This window comes from Pistacia vera, unplaced genomic scaffold (genome assembly GCF_008641045.1).
Source record: "Pistacia vera cultivar Batoury unplaced genomic scaffold, PisVer_v2 Contig124, whole genome shotgun sequence".
Lineage (NCBI taxonomy): Eukaryota > Viridiplantae > Streptophyta > Magnoliopsida > Sapindales > Anacardiaceae > Pistacia > Pistacia vera.
Window position 1 is genome coordinate 1187882 of NW_022195293.1, and position 19293 is coordinate 1207174.

General features: G+C 36.0%; 1 protein-coding gene and 1 long non-coding RNA gene across 4 annotated transcripts; one reads left to right on the forward strand and one right to left on the reverse strand.

Moving 5' to 3' along the window:
- Positions 1-1811: 1811 nt before the first annotated feature.
- LOC116118209 lies at positions 1812-6931 on the forward strand. Of its 2 annotated transcripts, none has more exons than XR_004126122.1 (5): positions 1812-2098; positions 5845-6034; positions 6389-6534; positions 6628-6732; positions 6894-6931. It is a non-coding gene; the product is annotated as an uncharacterized LOC116118209 (long non-coding RNA). The 2 variants fall into 2 exon arrangements; XR_004126123.1 differs by having other exon boundaries at positions 6427-6534.
- A 9701-nt stretch (positions 6932-16632) lies between these two features.
- LOC116118431 (protein TPX2-like) lies at positions 16633-18020 on the reverse strand. 2 transcript variants are annotated; one of them, XM_031404426.1, is made up of 7 exons: positions 17962-18020; positions 17803-17859; positions 17546-17575; positions 17372-17473; positions 17192-17251; positions 17023-17117; positions 16633-16940 (listed from the first exon to the last, which is right to left on the reverse strand). In XM_031404426.1, the coding sequence occupies exons 1-7, from the start codon at positions 17992-17994 to the stop codon at positions 16811-16813; spliced, it is 507 nt and encodes a 168-aa protein (XP_031260286.1). In that variant the 5' UTR covers positions 17995-18020; the 3' UTR covers positions 16633-16810. The 2 variants fall into 2 exon arrangements, with proteins under 2 accessions (XP_031260286.1, XP_031260293.1); XM_031404433.1 differs by lacking the exon at positions 17546-17575.
- Positions 18021-19293: the final 1273 nt, after the last annotated feature.

Consider the following 19293-nt stretch of genomic DNA (forward strand, 5'->3'; position numbering starts at 1 on the left):
TTTTCACCCAAAGTTTATATTTCGTTAATACTTAAAATACATTTTACTTTCTCAGCCGATGTTCGATGAGTTATCAGGAGTCAGGATAAGGGGGGTTTTGTAGAGTTGAGGCTAGTGGATCGAATGATGGTAACCGATTGAATATTCGTTGTGGGAATCAACCAAAAATCAGCTAAGAATGGGAAACTCTAGTTTTGTTGTGGCCGGAAATTGGCGAAAAATCAAGTACCGGTGTGGGAAGGGTTTTGTATAAAAGAGATCGGAGGTTCAAATGGTGATGACAGAAAAAAATTTCATCATCAGAATCAACTTTGGGTAGTAACATGATATAAACTTCGAGCGGGAAAGTGATATTTTAAAACTTAGGGTGGGAAAATGTCATTTGTCATTAAGGAAAACCTTGGGTGGGAAATAGTTGTCTACTTTTATTATTACAAGTTAGGCAAGGAGGAACATTAGATGACGATTAGAAGCGGGATAGGTGATGATTAGAGCCAATTCGACATGTGGATTTTTGAAGATTCTTAATTCCCTATAAATATTCCACAATTTGATGGAAAAAATTATTTTGGGTATTTGAGAATCCAGATGCAACTCTTTTCGAAATATGAAAATCTGCAGGCAGTTGTAGGCCAGAGATTTGTGATACCAGCTAAACAAGCAAAATCTAATGAAAATCTACAAAGGAGGTGTTTTTGAGGAGATTGCCTACATAAAAACATCAAGAAATAAAATTAAAAAAAAAAAATGTATGAGACATTCTAATGAAAATCTATAAAGGAGGTGTTGAAGATTTAACTAAAGCTTTCGAAGTTGTGCACAAAAGAGGTGTTGAAGATTCATATGAAGCCTTAGAAGTTGTGGGATATTAAAATTTTGTAATTCAACAAAACAAAGAAAAAAATTTGTATATCTTCATTTAAGATGAAGCAATCATGATCAGATTATCTAACTAGGAAATTGAAGATGTTTTGTATTTAAGAAGAAATCATTAGATTCTTTGAAGATGATGAACCTCAACTAGAGGTTAGGCATCTTTATTGATCCAATTGAGAAATTGACGATTGTCGAGATCATGAAGAACAATATCATGATTCAAAGAATGGAGATAACTGTATAGGATTTGCAAGGTTGAAGTAGAACAAGATCAGGGTAAAGTACTCATGCAAGTGACTTCGAGTAATAATTTTTGGCATTCATCATCTTGCTTTCTTCTTTCAATTCTAATTCAATTAAATACCTCCACCCTTAATCTTTCACAACCCATTGATAGAATCAGAAGTTTGTTTTATTTGAGATTTTAGAAAAACAAAACAAAATAAATGCGGTGATAGACTATTTTGATTAAATAAAACCAAATCTAGTCTCTCATACATATGTATATATGCAGGAATCCAATTTCAAAACCTTCTTCTTCTTCGAGTCTTTCACAGACGACGCCGCATTGCTGCTCATCTCCATTTCTGTGTGAGATAGAGGAAATAATTACAACAGAGAGAGAAATGTGAAGTCAGTTCTGGCTACAAGTGATACTCAAATTGTTTGAAATGATGTAGAGAGAAGAAAATCTTATATAATGAGAGAGGGCCGGGATGCCCAAAGAGGAAAAGTAGGTTTATAAAAAAATATCTCGGGGCCTAAAGAGGAAAAAGGTTTCTAACAAAAACAATCTCTGTGGGGCCCAAAGAGGAAAAAAAAGGTTTAAAGCAAAAATATCTTTAACATCGTACAGACTGACGTGGCATGTGGGCCACGTTACTTAATACCCTCAACATTAAAATAAAAATTCAAACCTAAAATTCCCAATTTGTGGATACAAATCCTACCGCGGGACCACCGCCCTCAACGGCTCCAACACCCTGAACGGCCGACGTCCCCAGCACCGCATGCGGAGGAGCACCGAAGCACAGGCACACCACCGCCGCCGCATGCTACCGGAGCTCAAACACCACAGCCACCGCCGCTGAGCACCGAAGCCTCAATACCACCACCAATATCAACCGCGCGACCACCACTCCCAACCGCTGCAACACCCTGAACTGCGGACCGCCCCACCAAGTAGTGCTTTATAGGAAAAGTTCAACTGCTTCTGCTGAAGGTAATTTTTTTTCCTGAAACTGGTTTTATTATGGTGTTTTTGTTCATTGATTCATGTATAAAAAACACGAATTTATAATAATGTTTGCCATATTATGTTTGTTGTTTGTTTTTGTTGGCTGGGTTAGTGAGTTAATTTCTGATTGTGTTTACTTCCAAAACTTAGGATTTGATAGAATAGGAACCTACATGGATGAGCCGCGCAAAAAAGCTGGAAAATTGTTTGTAACAATACATGTAACATGTTCCTAATTTTGTTGTTATGTTTATTTTTCCTGTGATTTGAATATTGCTGCTTGGATTTTGATATTAGTAGATAGTTTGCACAGGTTATTTTTTGTTAGAACATGAACTTTAGGAGAATGTCTATGAAGTTATAGGATTTTAGCTTTGTGCGAATAATATTTTTTGTTAATATCCTTACATTCATTGTTACAAGTTATATGTATTATTTAATAACTTTTACATTGTTTGAAGTTTACAAGTTTCACGTTATAGAATACAAGTTTTACATTCCATTTGTAAGTCAAATTTCTACAATTATATTTTTATATTTATTATTAGAGTAAACGACTTTTTCCCACTCAAGGTTTGTCTTAATGACAATTTCTCAATTTCTCACTCAAAAAGTTTCAAAATACCACTTACTTACCCAAAGTTTATATTTCATTAATACTCAAAATACATTTTACTTTCTCAGCCGAAGTTCTATGAGTTATCAGGAGTCAGGGTAAGGGGGGTTTTGTAGAGTTGAGGCTGGTGGATCGAATGGTGATAACCGATTGAATATTCGTTGTTGGAATCAACCGAAAATCAGGTAAGCATAGGAAACTTTAGTTTTTGCGGTGGCCAGCAATTGGCGAGAAATCAGGTACCGGTGTGGGAAGGGTTTTATATAAAAGAGACTAGAGGTTCAAATGGTGATGATGGAAAGAATTTTCATCACCGGAATCAGCTTTGGGTAGTAACTGAATATAAACTTTGAGCGGGAAAGTGATATTTTAAAACTCAGGGTGGGAAAATGTCATTTTTCATAAAGTTGTCTACTTTTATTATTACAAGTTAGGTAAGAAGGAACATTAGATGATCAATTAGAAGCAGGATAGACAATGATTAGAGCCAATTCGACATATGGATTTTTGAAGATTCTTAATTCCCTATAAATATTCCACAATTTGATGGAAAAAATTATTTTGGGTTTTTGAGAATTCAAATGCAACTCTTTTGGAATATGAAGATCTGTAGGAGGTTGTAGATCAGAGATTTGTGATACCAACAAAACAAGCAAAATCTAATGAAAATCTACAAAGGAGGTGCTTCTGAGGAGATTGCCTACATAAAAACATCAAGAAATATATATATAATGTATGAGACATTCTAATGAAAATCTACAAAGGAAGTGTTGAAGATTTAACTAAAGCTTTCGAAGTTGTACACAAAATAGGTGTTTGAAGATTCATCCGAAGCCTTAGAAGTTGTGGGATATCAAAATTTTGTAATTCAACAAAACAAACAAAAAAAATTTGTAGATCTTCATTTAAGATGAAGCAATAATGATCAGATTATCTAATTAGGAAATTGAAGATATTTTTTATTTAAGAAGAAATCATTAGATTCTTTGAAGATGATGAACCTCAACTAGAGGTTAGACATCTTGATTGGATGAGTTATATCGATCCGATTGAGAAGTTGAAGATTGTCGAGATCATGAAAAACAATATCATGATTCAAAGAATGGAGATAACTATATAGGAGCACAATTGGGATTTGCAAGGTTGAAGTAGAACTAGATCAGGGTAAAGTACTCATGCAAGTGACTTCGAACAATAATTTTGGCATTCATCATCTTGCTTTCTTCTTTCAATTCTAGAAAAACAAAACAAAATAAATGTGGTGATAGACTATTTTGATTAAATAAAACCAAATCTAGTCTCTCATACATATGTATATATGCAATTTCAAAACCATTTTTCTGATGTATTTAATTAATTTTCTGGTTGAATAATAATGCTCATAACCATTAAGATTAAAATGATGTAGAGATTCATGTAAACCTGAAATCAAGCATTTACCTCATATTTGTAATTTCCATGTACATAAAAAGCTCAAGTTGACAATAAAATCATGCAGAGAGGAGAGTTAATAAATATTATTAATTAATTCTCTTTGCTATTTACCTTCGGAAGAAGAAACAGGTAATTCTTAATAGAGAGTAAAACTATTTTTCTATTGCTTCACTATTCATGCCAGCAAAGGAGCATGGCCACACATTTTCTGATAATGTATAGCCTTCCTTTCGCTTCTCTAAAGGATACCTTCTTCTTCTTCGAGTCTTTCACAGACGACGCCGCATTGCTGCTCATCTCCATTTCTGTGTGAGATAGAGGAAATAATTACAACAGAGAGAGAAATGTGAAGTCAGTTCTGGCTACAGGTGATACTCAAATTGTTTGAAATGATGTAAAGAGAAGAAAATCTTATATAATGAGAGAGGGCCGGGATGCCCAAAGAGGAAAAATAGGTTTATAAAAAAATATCTCGGGGCCTAAAGAGGAAAAAGGTTTCTAACAAAAAGAATCTCTGTGGGGCCCAAAGAGGAAAAAAAAGGTTTAAAGCAAAAATATCTTTAACATCCTACAGACTGACGTGGCATGTGGGCCACGTTACTTAATACCCTCAACATTAAAATAAAAATTCAAACCTAAAATTCCCAATTTGTGGATACAAATCCTACCGCGGGACCACCGCCCTCAACGGCTCCAACACCCTGAACGGCCGACGTCCCCAGCACCGCATGCGGAGGAGCACCGAAGCACAGGCACACCACTGCCACCGCATACTACCGGAGCTCAAACACCACAGCCACCGCCGCTGAGCACCGAAGCCTTCAATACCACCACCAATATCAACCGCGCGACCACCACTCCCAACCGCTGCAACACCCTGAACGGCGGACCTCCCCACCAAGTAGTGCTTTATAGGAAAATTTCAGCTGCTTCTGCTGAAGGTAATTTTTTTCTTCTTGAAAATGGTTTTATTATGGTGCTTTTGTTCATTGATTCATGTATAAAAAACAGGAATTTATAATAATGTTTGCCCTATTATGTTTGTCGTTTGTTTTTGTTGGCTGGGTTAGTGAGTTAATTTCTTATTGTGTGTACTTCCAAAACTTAGGATTTGATAGAATAGGAACCTACATGGATGAGCCGCGCAAAAAAGCTGGAAAATCGTTTGTAACAATACATGTAACATGTTCCTAATTTTGTTCTTATGTTTATTTTTCCTGTGATTTGAATATTGCTGCTTGGATTTTGATATTGGTAGATAGTTTGCACAGGTTTTTTTTGGTTAGAACATTAACTTTAGGAGAATGTCTATGAAGTTATAGGATTTTAGCTTTGTAAAAATCTTGGGTGAGTGCCCTGTACTATGTTATCTATACATTTGCATAATAAATCATGTAATGTATGCAATTGGGAAAACAAGTTTATCCAATATGTATGCTGCTGAAGATGGGTTAATAGCTCTTTATGTATTGTAAAAGCTCTTTATGTATTGTAAAACTACTTGTCTACAAAGTAGGTGTGCAGTTTCGGTGTTTGTCATGAAATCGATAATCTGGTTATATTCATGGGAATTATTAGTATAGAGTTCTGTTCAACTGTTGTTTTCTCCTATATACCTTTAAATTTGTTTGTTTTGTTTAAGAACTACGCCTCATGTCTGCTTCATTTGTATGTGTTGTAGAGGTGCAGAAGTAGTCAAACGTTCACTGAAGCGTCCAGCTCCTCCTCGCTTGGGAAGAAAGTTAACTGAGACTCAAAATGCAAGCGTCTTCTTGAACTTTACGAGTTGATCTAGCTGTGGAATTTCAAGATGAAATCAATTTGCATACTCCTAAGTCAATACTAATGGCATATAGCTTATTGAGAATTAGGTTATCTTTCGCACATTATGATTTTACAAACTCTCTTTCAAAGCCAAAATTTTCTTCAAATCATTTAATGATGTGGTAGCTCATGTTGCAAATGTTGTGCTTGCCCTTAGTAAGTTTTGTTTTGCCAAAACTTTGTGTTACACCGTAGCAATTGTAAAGCATAGGTTAAGTAAATTTTTGACCGAATTTATGTTTTAGTAATATATCATTGAATGTCGATGCATGCTAATTAGAGAGCAAATGTTTGACACAATGTATCTTTTATTTATGGTATTCTGTTTACATCATAAAAGAGAAAACTTGTCAGCTCATAGTAGAACGAAATGTGACAATGTTGATGGTGCTTCAAAATAGGGGAACAGTCATATTCTTACTCCACGAGCTATTCGCAGCAAAGGTCGTCCTCCATTCAAAAGAAAGTAATCAAAGGTTGAACAAATTGTTCGTAAAGTAAAAGAGAAGAAATTGCAAAAGCAAGAAAATGAAGATAAAGCTTGAAGGTAAAAGCTTAGTAATTATCCATTTTGTTGACTATTTTACTATTTTTATTCCATTTATTGATAAATAACACGGCTTCTGTTATATAATTGCAGGATTGCTGGATACCCAAGCATGTGTGCCTCTTGTAGTTTGTTTAGGACTAATATGGGTGTTACATGAGTAATGTGGTTTCATTTTACCTCTTACGTTGTATTATGGTGATTTCTCATGTACAACTCTATTTGTATTTTGGCTGTTGAATAGTGATTGAAATTTCAAATATTGTTGAATTTAAATTTGCATATTGGCTGGATTTGGAGAAAATGCAGAATTTTTTTGGTGCAGCTGAATTTTGATGCTGACTTTTCTGGTGCTGCAGCTAGATTGTTGCACCGTAGGCAGATTCCAGGAGTGTTTNCTGAGAAACTTCATCAGAAAAAGAGAATGAAAAAATAAGAAAGGGAAAAATTTTAGTGTAAACCAAATTCTCCTTTGAATACACGACAAAATCTAGACACAGCCAGTAATAAAACATAATTCCTTATAATGGTATTCTCCCAGTATATATATCCAGGAAAAATCTTTTTTGATGGTTGATATGTTCAGACATCGATCAAATTTTGTACTGTTCCTTGCTAGACTTACAGGACGTGTCAATGCAAATTCAGTCAATTGGTTTTGACAGCCGCCACGGCCGCAATCTCGTCAGGCAAATCGAACTGCTACTTCATACAGATACTTCATAACAACGAAATCTGTAATTTACTCGACAACAACATTTTATGGACCTCAGTAAGTGTAATCCAATCAACGTGACTTTCAATGTTTCCATCGCATAGTTTCGTATTGAGAGACAAGGTGTTTCAGACAATAATGCTGGGCACTTGAACAAAGGTGGACGAAGAAGAAGAGCGAAGAAGAAGAGAGAAGATGGGGAATGAAGACGAAGAAGAAGAGGGGCTTGCTATTTTTGTTTACAATTTTTTTTTTTTTTTAAAGTATGGACGGGCGTCCTTGTACATAACCATAATACAATAAGGGATGGATGTCCATTCCTTATGGACGCCTATCCAAACGTAAGGGACGCCCGTCCACAATTTATGGACAGGGTCCCCAATTTTTCTTTTTTTTTTTTAATTTTCATATTTGGGTTAAGGATGGGCGTCCCTTATTTGTGGACGTTCGTCCAAAATAAATGGACGGTTGTCCATAAAGGATGAACGGCCGTTCCTAATTTTTATAAAAATATTTTATTGTATTTTACTTATGGGCGGGCGTCCTTTAAATGGGGACGCCCGTCCGTAGTAAATGGACCCCCGTCCATATAATATGGACGGGAGTCCATGTAAGTGAACGGCTGTCCATATTTGATGGACGACCGTTCACTAGAAAAATAATTATAGTTTAATCACGCGTGGTGTGAGTCAGAGGGACACCTAGGCCGGTATACGTTTTCGGTGCAAAAATGCCGGTGTCTGTAGCTTTATTATATATATATATATATATATTAAGGGTAGAAAACTCTTCTTGGAAAATAATGACCATTTTTCGATGGATCACTTGACATTACCTTCTTAAATTTATCAAACAATTAGATAAAAGAATACATGGTTTCATCAGATAAGATTGAATAAGAAAATGCACTGTTTGACCACTATTATTAACTCTTAAAATAGGAGCGAAATCATCCCGTACCGATTGGTGTTGTAGGTGGAATCGAATACAATCACATCGCCATAAATGATAAAACTTGTAAGCACAATGAGATACTGTATCAACCCAAAAACAATGAGTAATTTGTTCTTCATTGTCTACCTATATGGTGAAAGTGAAAGAAGAATTCTTCTCTTGCTCATCTTGCATATACTCAAATAACATTTCTGCATCATGTCCTTTCATTCCATTTCTCAAATCCCTTTCATGGTGTTATATATCTTTTTGTGTGCATCCAATATTTTCTATTTTCCCCACCTTTAATTATAGGGTGCTAAATTGTTGATGCATAGGAACATTTGCTGCTGAAAATTTCTGAGTCAAAGTTTTTTGGGCAACCAAAACATTACGGTGAGATCTTAATAGATGTACTTTTCTTGGGGTTGTCAAGGAATGGTTATGAGCTTCTACAAATATACTAACAACATAATTCCCAGATGTTGTCCACACCACAGCAAGCTTTGCATTAGAACCCCCTCTAACTATCCCATGACATCTCTTTTTTTCACTAACTTCTCCTTTCATTATTGTTCCTTCCTTAAAGCACACATACTCCTTCCTTACTATGACATTCGTCTCTTAGTTCTTCTTGCTTGAATTAATTCTAACACTAAATCTAGCCTCTTAAGCATATATGTTGTAAAGATCATGTACATCATCTAATGATGCAAATTCTTGACCTACTTTTGGCTTCCGCTCATGTGGTACTTCAAGTTCATAAGTATTATCTATATAACTTAATAATGGTTGGTCAATTACTTTACCAAAATCTTTTACTTCCATGTCTCAAAACTGAAAAAAGGGTATATGTACAAAAAATATTATTAACTAAAAAAAATATTAATCAATCAAAGTATAAGTAACAGGGAATTAAAAAAACTAAATATATTTGATTTGACCTACAGCAAAACAGAACAACGAAGTACTTAGGCTTCGTTTGGTTCACTTTTTTACACTTTTTAAAAAAGTTTTTTAAAAAAAGTTAAAAAAAGTTGAATTGGGTGGGTATTACAATGTAGGATTTAGAAATTGATAAAAATACCCCATATGTTTGTTTTTTTTACTAAACACCCCTATAATAAAACATTAAAAGTTAACAAAAACACTTCCAACCTACCCATTAAATATGGACAGCCGGCCACCACCGCCAGAGGGTTGCCCAGAGTCGTCGTATAGATGCATGACCAACTGGATCTTGTCGGTCGTGCGCCGATATACCCTTTTCTGGCCAGATCCACGGTGGATCTGGCCGGCAAAGGCCAGATCTATGGTTAGATCTAGCCATTAACGGCCAGATCTGGCGATATCGCCGTCGTTGATGGTAAACAATGACCATCTATTGGCCGTCGTTGACGACTGGCTACGGCCAAAGATCTGGTCGTCAATGGCCAGATCTTTGGCCTTAGATCTGGCCTTTTTCGACACATTACAGGCCAGATTCAGCTAGTAGTGCGCCATTATACTAGATTCCGGCCATTTTCCGGCGGTGGTGGCCGGAATCTGGTAAATATGGGTTGTTGGGGGTTTTTTTGCAATTTTTAAAAAAATATTTAGGGGTATTTAATTAAATTAACAAATTTAAGGGGTTTAAAAAAAGTTGAATAATATTGTGAGTTTTTACAATTTTACTGTTTAACTTTATTGGGAATACTAATAATAGTATTCCCAAATGTAAGCCAAATGAAGCCTTAGTACAACCAAACCAACTTATGTCCGTAAGTTAACATAGCAACTAAATAAAATATTCCTTCAAACTAGTGAAACTTAAAACTCTAAATTAACTCTGATGCATTCAATTCAGTCTTAGGAAAAAAAAATATTAGAGTTCAAATCAATCAATTACTTATTTATAATTAATTCATATTTCTAAACAGGTAAAATTTATAGAATTTATAAAACTTGTAAAAGAATTTAAAAATAAAATGAACTATGTTGTAATTGATTAATTCTATGTTCAGAGAAATTTACAAATACAAATAAAACGCATTAAACCCTAACCAAAATTTTATAGCATAGACCAACAAAATATTCAACAAGAGAAAACAAAATTAAGCTGTATAATTGGAAAAATGGTGGAATAGAATATATACATATATCCCACGCTTCGAGACCCAATGCTCTCGTTGGTCTTCTTTCCAAAGAGCGCCCGCCCTCATCGGCCTTTACTGCCCTCCCTTTGGGTCTTACTTCGCCTAGAAGTCTGTCAACAACTCTCCTTCTCGACCCCTCGGGGGGCCTACTGGGCTATACTGTGTGGGCCCCACGTTGGCCTCTTACCCCTTGAGTGACTTCGCGGATCTCCTTTCCTTGGGGTAGTAGCTCATGCCCAAGGTCAACCTGCCACGCGTGCGTAGGATCATGCTCTGATACCATTGATAGGAACTCACTCCAATAACTCAACAATTTGGGTTGGGCCATGGGTCTTTTATGGGCTTGGGTAAAACTCTCTTTGGAAAACCTACTTGCCAAAGGAGAGTGCCCAAGCCTTTATAACCCACATATGCCCACCATTTTCCCTTTCAATGTGGGATCCTAACATTAATTAACCACCATTCCACCTACATCCCCGACACCACCCTATCCTCGTGGTCCTCGATTCCTACTGATGGAACCTTCTTCCGACACGTTCAATCAGGAGTTCATTGCTAACACTAATTCTTCCATCTGTTTAATGAGCCTTTCCTGACTTGCACTCAAGCTCTCCACCTGTCCTTCAAGCCGTTGATCTTCGGCCATGCCTAGCTCTGATACCAAAATGTCATGACCCCGTCCTCTACCTTGAGCTATGTTGTTGATCAGGATTTAATCAAAAGAAAGAAAAAATGGACAATATACTTTAAGGAACAAGTTTTGGAATTTTCTCTGATATCTTTATTACTCATGATCTATAGAATTTATAAACTTACAAACATAAGCACGACTCAGCACCACATACCCACTAATAGCAACTAAATAGCTATCAGATACCCAACTAAATAACTAAAGAGTGGTGGCTAAAGAACATGTTGACCAACTCAACTTAAAGAAATAAAACATTTGACTGACTCTACTTACGATATATACAAGATGACTTAACAACTAAAATAATGGAAATCTAAAAGGACCATAATGCAGACACGTGACATTCCTCCCCTGTTGAAAAGGGTCCTTGTCCTCAAGGACTAGTAAAATCAAGAAACCTTGCTTTGAAAGAGTCTTCTTCTTCCCACGTAGCGTCTGTAGTTAGAAGACCTTGCCAGTGGATTAGTAGTTCACGTTGACGGCCTCTCTGGTGACTATTCAGAATCGCCGTGGGTTGAGGCTGCAGAAATCCTGAATCTTTTGACATAATCAGCAAGCTTGAGTCTGCCGTATTTCGAACACTCAGCTGCTTCTTAAGGAGGGAGACATGAAACACAGGATGAATCTTTGTTCCCGGAGGTAGGTCTAATCGATAAGCTACTGCACCAACTCGCTCCAACACCCGATAAGGCTTATAAAAACATGGTGAAAGCTTTTGTGACCTGCAGAACACCAAAGAAGTTTGTCGATATGGTTGTAGGCACAGATATACCCAATCACCAACTATGAATTCCCTCTCCATTCTACCCTTATCATATGCAGACATCATTCTGGCTTGGGATTGTTGAAGTTGAGATCTTAAGTCGCGAAGAGTTTGATCTCTAGCTTGCAATGTTTGATCTACAACCTCAACCTTCGCTGTACCTGGGACATAAGTGAGAAAGTTGGGTGCCGACCTGCCATACACCACTTCGAAGGGGGTTTTGCAAGTAGAAGCATGTAGGCTTGTGTTATAACAAGATTTAGCCCAAGAAAGCCAGTGCACCCCTTCATGAGGTTTGGAACTTGTGAAACAACGTAGGTACATCTCCAAGGTTTGATTTACAGCTTCAGTTTGCCCGTCAGTTTGCGGATGATAAAACGGGCTATAGTTGAAACTAGTCCCCTGCAGAGTAAAAGGCTCCTTCCAAAAAACACTCAAGAAAGTGGAGTCATGGTCACACACAATAGAGTTTGGCATACCATAAAGCTTGAATATATTTAAAAAAAATACTTGTGCCACTTTTGGGGCCGTGTAAGGATGTGCTAATGGGATAAAGTGTGCATAATTGGATAGCCGATCCACCACCACAAAGATTACTGTTTTTCCCTTTGATGGGGGTAGTCCATCAATAAAATCCATAGAAATGTCAGTCCATACCTGTGTAGGGATGGGTAATGGGTGGAGAAGGCCAACTGGAGTTTGGTGGTCAACTTTATGGTGTTGACAAACATCACAGTGCTTGATGTAATCTGTTAGTGTCTTTTTCATGTTCTTCCAATAAAAAACTTCCCTTAGTCTGTGGAAAGTCTTGTGAAAACCTTCATGCCCTCTGCCATGTATCTGTTGGAGAATGACAGGAATTAAGTTTGAATTTGCAAGTAGGTAAATGCGATCCTTAAAGAACATAATTCCATCCCAATTCTCCCATGGTTTGAGGGCCACTCCCTGTGCATGTAACTAATGAATTTCCGCAACCCTAGGTGTGACTGGTTTTCAACTTTGAAGGCCTTTAACCATTATGGCAAAGGGCTAGAGATTGCATTAAGTTCCTCTTTTCTTGATAAAGCATCTGCTGCCACATTGTTCTTCCCCTTCTTGTACTCAATGGAAAAATCATAGCCCATTAACTTTATTAGCCATTTTTGTTGTGGCTCTGTTGTTATCCGCTGCTGCCAAAGGAATTTGAGGCTTCGTTGATCTGTTTGCACCACAAAATGACGTCCCAATAAATATGGTCGCCATTTTTTTACTGCTAAAACTAGTGCCATCAACTCTTTCTCGTAGGTAGACATCAAAAGGCTCTTTCCCTTCAAGGCAATGCTGAAAAATGCAATCGGTCGTTGTTCTTGCATAAGGACAGCTCCTAACCCATTTCCGGATGCATCACATTCTACTATGAACAAAAGATCAAAGTTGGGCAATGCTAATACTTGGGCCTAGGTCATGGAATGCTTCAACTCCTCAAATGCTTTATTTGCATCTTGAGTCCAAGAGAAACCATCTTTTCGTAACATGGTTGTTAACGGTGCTGCAATTTTTCCATAACCTGTAATAAACTTACGATAATAACCGGTTAGTCCCAAAAAACCTCGCAAGGCTTTAACAGTAGTAGGTTTCGGCCATCCACCATTGCTTTAATTTTCTCTGGATCCACACCTTTACACCTTTTTCATAGATGATATGGCCCAAGTATTGAACTTAGGTTTGTCCGAATTGGCATTTCTCTTTTTTTTACCGCAAGATAATGAGCTCTCAAAATAGGAAATGCAATTCTGACATGCTGCTCATGCTCAACCCGAGTACGGCTATAGATTAGGATATCATCAAAGAATACCAAAATAAATTTCCGTAAATGAGCTTTGAAAATTTCATTCATAAGAGACTGAAACATAGAATGAGCATTAGAGAGCCCAAAGGGCATTACCAGGAATTCAAAGTGCCTATGGTGAGATAGAAAGGTTGTTTTATAGACATCTCGGGAAGCCATACGAACCTGAAAATATCCAAATCGGAGATCAAGCTTTGTGAAAAATTTAGCACCACATGGCTCATCTAATAACTCATCAATAACTGGGATTGGGAATTTTTCCTTCACTATCACTCGATTAAGTGCCCTGTAGTCCACACAAAACCTCCAGCTCCCATCATATTTTCTCACCAACAGTATCGGAGAGGAAAATGGGCTTTGATTGGGTCGTATTATTCCTTGAGATAACATCTCCTCCACCATTTGCTCAATTTCTTGTTTTTGGAAATGAGGATAACGATATGGACGAACACAAACTGGACCTACTCTAGGTTGGAGGGGAATATTATGATCATGAGTGCGTGGTGGTGGTAACCCTGTGGGTGCCTCAAACAAATCACCAAACTTGGTCAGCAAGGAATCAAATTCAACACTGGATGTTACCTCAGAACTTGTGTCTACAGTCTAACTTGGTTGGGTGGCACAGACTTGCAACAGAATTGCTTGGCCCTGACTTTGCCTTAGAGTCTTAGGAATGATTTCTCCCTCAAGAGCAATAAGTCCAGAGGAAGGTGATCCTTGTAGCAGCACTTTTTTTCCATTTATATTAAATTGCATCTGCATTTGACCAAAATCCCATAAGATAGGACCTAGTGTGCACAGCCATTGGGCCCCAGGACAGCATCACAACCTTCTAAGGACAGCAAGAAAAAATCAACTTCTACTGTTATGCCTTGCAACGTCAATGGCACGTTAGTGCAGCGGCCTGGGCTTGATAATTTTCACCATTAGCGACCACCACATTAAGTAAACATCCAATTTCAGGCTTAAGACCAGCCATTTTGGCAAGCCCGTGATGAAGAAAATTATGAGTAGAACCGGAGTCAATTAAAACTGTTAGTGGGGTTTTACCGATCTATGACTATATACGCATGGTTTGCGGAGATTAAACCCCCGCCAGGGCGTGTAAAGAGATAGCTGGTGTCTCATGCGTTGTAAAATCCATCAATAAAGTCCATAGAAATGATTCCTTTTTTTTTTCTTTTACCGCTCATTTGTACTTTTCTGCAAATTTTCAGAAATACATGAGAAGGAGAAAATACAAATTGAGTCCCACTATTACGTAAAATCTTGAGGTTTTACATTTTGTATTGGATTAAAATGTAATTGCTTGTACATAATTCCTAATAAAATTTGACATGAAACCATTGCATTGGGTTTGGGTGTGTATTTTTACATTTTGCATTAGAGTTAAATGCAAGTGGTTTGGTTTAGGGAATGTTGTAGTACTGGAAATGTTATATTAATAGAAAAATAGATTCTCTTGAAAGATTATTGGGAATGCTTAGGAAAATGTGTTTGGTTAGATTAGAATAAATTAGTGGATATATTATATTGATATTTTGGTTGGGAGGATAAATTGACAGGTATGTTATATAGATGCCCTCCTTTTTAAAAATTAATATAATATTATTTTTATTATTATTTTTTGAATCATTTCTTTTAGTCCCCTACATTTGAAATTTTGCTAGAATATCATAGTCATATAAAACTTTAATTTGTAACAAAATTACCCCCACTCACCCCAAGCCACTATCGGCAGCTAGCCACCATCGTTGGCCGCCATGGTAGTCACTGAAATGGCCCAAGACTAGTCGAATCTAGCCGGCTGTGCGTCGACAAAGCCGTTTTCAGCCATGGATCACAAATCCATGGCCATTTTACGGCCACATCTTTAACAGTGAAACAGTCAAATCTGGCAATTTCTAGACATGGATCACATATCCATAGCCGAAAAAGGCCTTACTAGCGCACGACCGACCAGATTTAGCCGACTGTGCACCATTCTGATGACTGCTAGCGGTAGTCGATAGTTGGCAGTGGTGGCCGGCGGCTGGCGATAGTCTTAGGTGGCTGGGGGTGGCTGTGGTCTTAGGTAATTTGGTTGAAGTACAAAGGTAGTTTTGTCTTAAAAATCTTGAATATGAGGTTAAAATTGTTCATAAATTTATTATAAATTGTTTAGATAACAAGGGTATTATTGTTCTAAAATTTTATTAATAAATGGTAAAATTGTAACAAAATTAAGATTACTAAGTAATTTTAAAATATATAAGAAAATAAAGGTAATTAGATTACTTCCTATATTACCAACAGTAATTATTATTGATTTTGAAAGATTATCAAAATCTTATGTTATTTGACAACCAAATGTGATAATAAAGTAATATAAGATGACCTTAACATGAGATTACCCCAATCAAACACGCCCTCCGTTAAATTTTACATGACATGACAATGCATTGGTCCCGTTAATAGGTAATTTTCTTGGGGTTTTATATTTTATACTGGAGTAAAATGTAATTTTACGTAGCCCCTAACAATTTTATTTGATATAACAATGCATTGGGCCCCACTAATGAGTAATTTTTTTTTTTTTTTTATTTCATTTTATTGTAATGTACTATAATAAAATTTTACATAACCCGTTGATGAAATTTTATATTATATGACTTTTTTATCGTTAGATCTTAGATTGATCTGATGGTTGGGATAAGGTGTATATATATTAAGTCCTATACAAGTGTTTTAAGTGTAATTAAGTAGTAGTTCAAATCTTAAAGAACTGGGCTAGTGGGAGGGAGGTTATTCAGTCTTGGCAAAGTCCTCAGTTCGAGTTTCACTTGTGACGAAGTCTTTATTAGTGGAAGTCCTAGATTTGAGTCTCCCTTGTGACGAGGTCTTTACTCTTTACGGGAGGGATAAGGTAGTAGTTCCAAATTATGATACAGTTATTGAATTATATTATATATGTGGTTGCAACACTTGATGAAAAGTGATATGCAGGTAAAATCAATTTGTCCATTAATATCAAAACATGATTTACACCAATCAAATCAAAACTTCACTTTTATTTGACTAGTACAGGAGTTGCTACTATTACACACACTCACTAGAGGAGATTTTGACAATGAAAGTCATTAAAATTAATCTAGTAATTAAGAGCTACACTATGAGACTAATGAAGGAAGCATTAAGAAGAGTTATTTGGGTGCATTCTCATCAGTTGCTTTTATTTAATAGAATTCCAATTAGCATGAGAGTTTCCAAAACCGTAGAGTTCATTCCCACTAATAATGCAGCTCTTCCCATTCACCATTCTCATACTTGGCTCTCTTGGAACTGTCAATGGCCGGCTTGATCTTCACAACACAAAACAAACCATCATCAAATTGTTAAGTTTCTCTCTAATCAGAAAAAGAATAAATAGATGTATTGGTATACCTTTGTGGGAAGAAAGGTCTATCAAAATGAGGCATCAATTGGGCTCTTGGAACCATCTCCTTTCTCATCAAACGTACCTCTTCTTCTTCTAACATCTGTTATTCAAATTAATACAAAAACTAATTAACTATTATAAAATAAATATAATAATTAAAATATAAATAGCTACCTTCTGCAACTTCTCAACTCGTTTCTTGTGTATCTCCATGAGATATAACTTGGTTGCAACCTGTATGATTGATTTTTTTTTTTTTTTTTTTTCTCAATTTAACTTTCAAATACAATATATCCAAAGCTCAAAGTAAAATTTGGATAGGAATAGGATGATAAATAAATTAAGACTGCTCACAGAATAGTTGAACATAGCTCGTTTCACAGCTCTTTGTTGAGTATGGAGTGTGAACTCTAACGGCTTCGTGTTGTCCTTTGTCGTGGCCGCCTTTGGTGTAACCTATTATATTGGACATACATCAATTCAAGCACAGTTTCAAGACTGACTTTTTTAAGTATATAATAAAGTTACCTTATATTTGTTCACTTCCTGATCTTTTGCCTGTGCACCAAATCCAATATATTTCAATTCAAATCAGTTATTTTATTTATTAACCTTTCAATCAAATAATTTTAACCAATCAACCAAAATTACCCATGTAATTTCCAGCATGGCTAGCTATGACAACTTATTTATAAAATTACTTCTAACGTTTGAATAGTTTGGAGGGAATAATTTGTATAATTCGTTTGTATATGTAGTATATGTCAGACGTGCAGGGATCTCACCATTCCTGAAGCAGTAGAACTCCATGTAACAGCAGACTGTGAACCAGCCTTCACAAACTAATTAATATTGAAACAAAAACAAATTAAAAGAAAAACATTAATTTAGAATTATAAATATATATATATATATATAATAAATATAACAATAAACTAAATAACCTTGAGTGCTGACTTGGCGTTTGCTTTCTCCATTTTTGGGGGGAGCAAGTAGCTAAATTGGATTAATTATATTAAACACATTACATTGAAACAAAAGAGAGAAATGATGAGCATTTAAAGGGATGCAATTAAGGTTTGGAGATTTGTAATTGTCTTAGTTTTGTTCAAACATCACAAGCATTTGCATATTGCAATTTCTTTCTTGCACCAAACTGTCTGATTAAATTTCCTTCTCATGCATACATATTTGTCCTAATATATTCCTTCAGCTCTCTTCTTTGCTATTCAATTTTTATTTTTATTTAAATTCCTTCTTCTTTTAACTAACTCATCACATCACTCTTCATATTTTTATTGCTCAAAACATACTCACTTCACCAACTGACAACCCAGCTACTTATTGCAAACCAAAATATTTTCATAAAACATTTTCCCGATGACCTGATTTGAGAAGCAAGGTTTAGTGAGTGATTCAAGTAACACAGTTGAGTTGTCTAAACCTGAAGATTATTAATTAGTGAGTGGACTATTTGTTTTTCAGTTTAGTTCATTTTCCTCCAACTAATTCAGATCTCCTGAGAGAAGCAAAAAGAGCAAAAGGGTTGTTAACCACCCACTTTCAACCATTTCTTGTTAAGGCCGTTATCTAACCAAGAGCATATTTTATTTAATTAATTAAACAAGCTTTAATTATTATGATTAGCCTCACTTACATTGTCTCACCCTAACTTTATTGGATTAACAATTTCTCATCCCAACTTTTAGAAACTATCAATATTCTACCCAATTTTAAATTTCAAATGTTAAAGTTTAACAATCAATAGGTATTTACGTCTTTTTATTCAATATATATAACTTTAAGAAAAATTTCTAAATAAACCCCAATCTCTATCTTAAATTAGAAAAATAACTCAAAGACAAAGTTATATAAATAAATAAAAAATAAAAAAACACTAACTAAATATAATTGACAGCTATGGTCATAGAGGGTGCTACTCAGCCAGGCTAGACCCAGAGCCATCGCTATTGGCGCTTGGCCACACCATGGCCACATTGGGAGTGAAAAAGGTCTTCATTTGGCTTGGCCCTCAGCTGTGGAAGGCCGGTGTAACAGCCGCACCACAACCGAAACTTGGGTGAGAAATGGTTAATTCGCCAAATTTTGGGTGGGAAAATGTAAATCAGTCTTATTATTACTATAATTAATTAGGCGTGGTATAATTTAGGCTTATGATTACTATGAATGCACGTCATATAGTTAAAGTTAGGTGTTGATTCGAAAATTAAACCACCAACTATATGCTTAAAATTCAAGTTTTATGATCATAAAAC

What these genes read in the sequence shown, in the direction of transcription:
- LOC116118431 (XM_031404426.1), bottom strand. Translation starts at nt 17,994, where the DNA reads ATGGAGAAAGCAAACGCCAAGTCAGCACTCAAG. An exon ending in GAGTTGAGAAGTTGCAGAAG is followed by an intron (nt 17,118 to 17,191) that starts GTAGCTATTTAT and finishes TTTGAATAACAG; the next exon opens with ATGTTAGAAGAAGAAGAGGT. An exon ending in AGACCTTTCTTCCCACAAAG is followed by an intron (nt 16,941 to 17,022) that starts GTATACCAATAC and finishes TGTGTTGTGAAG; the next exon opens with ATCAAGCCGGCCATTGACAG.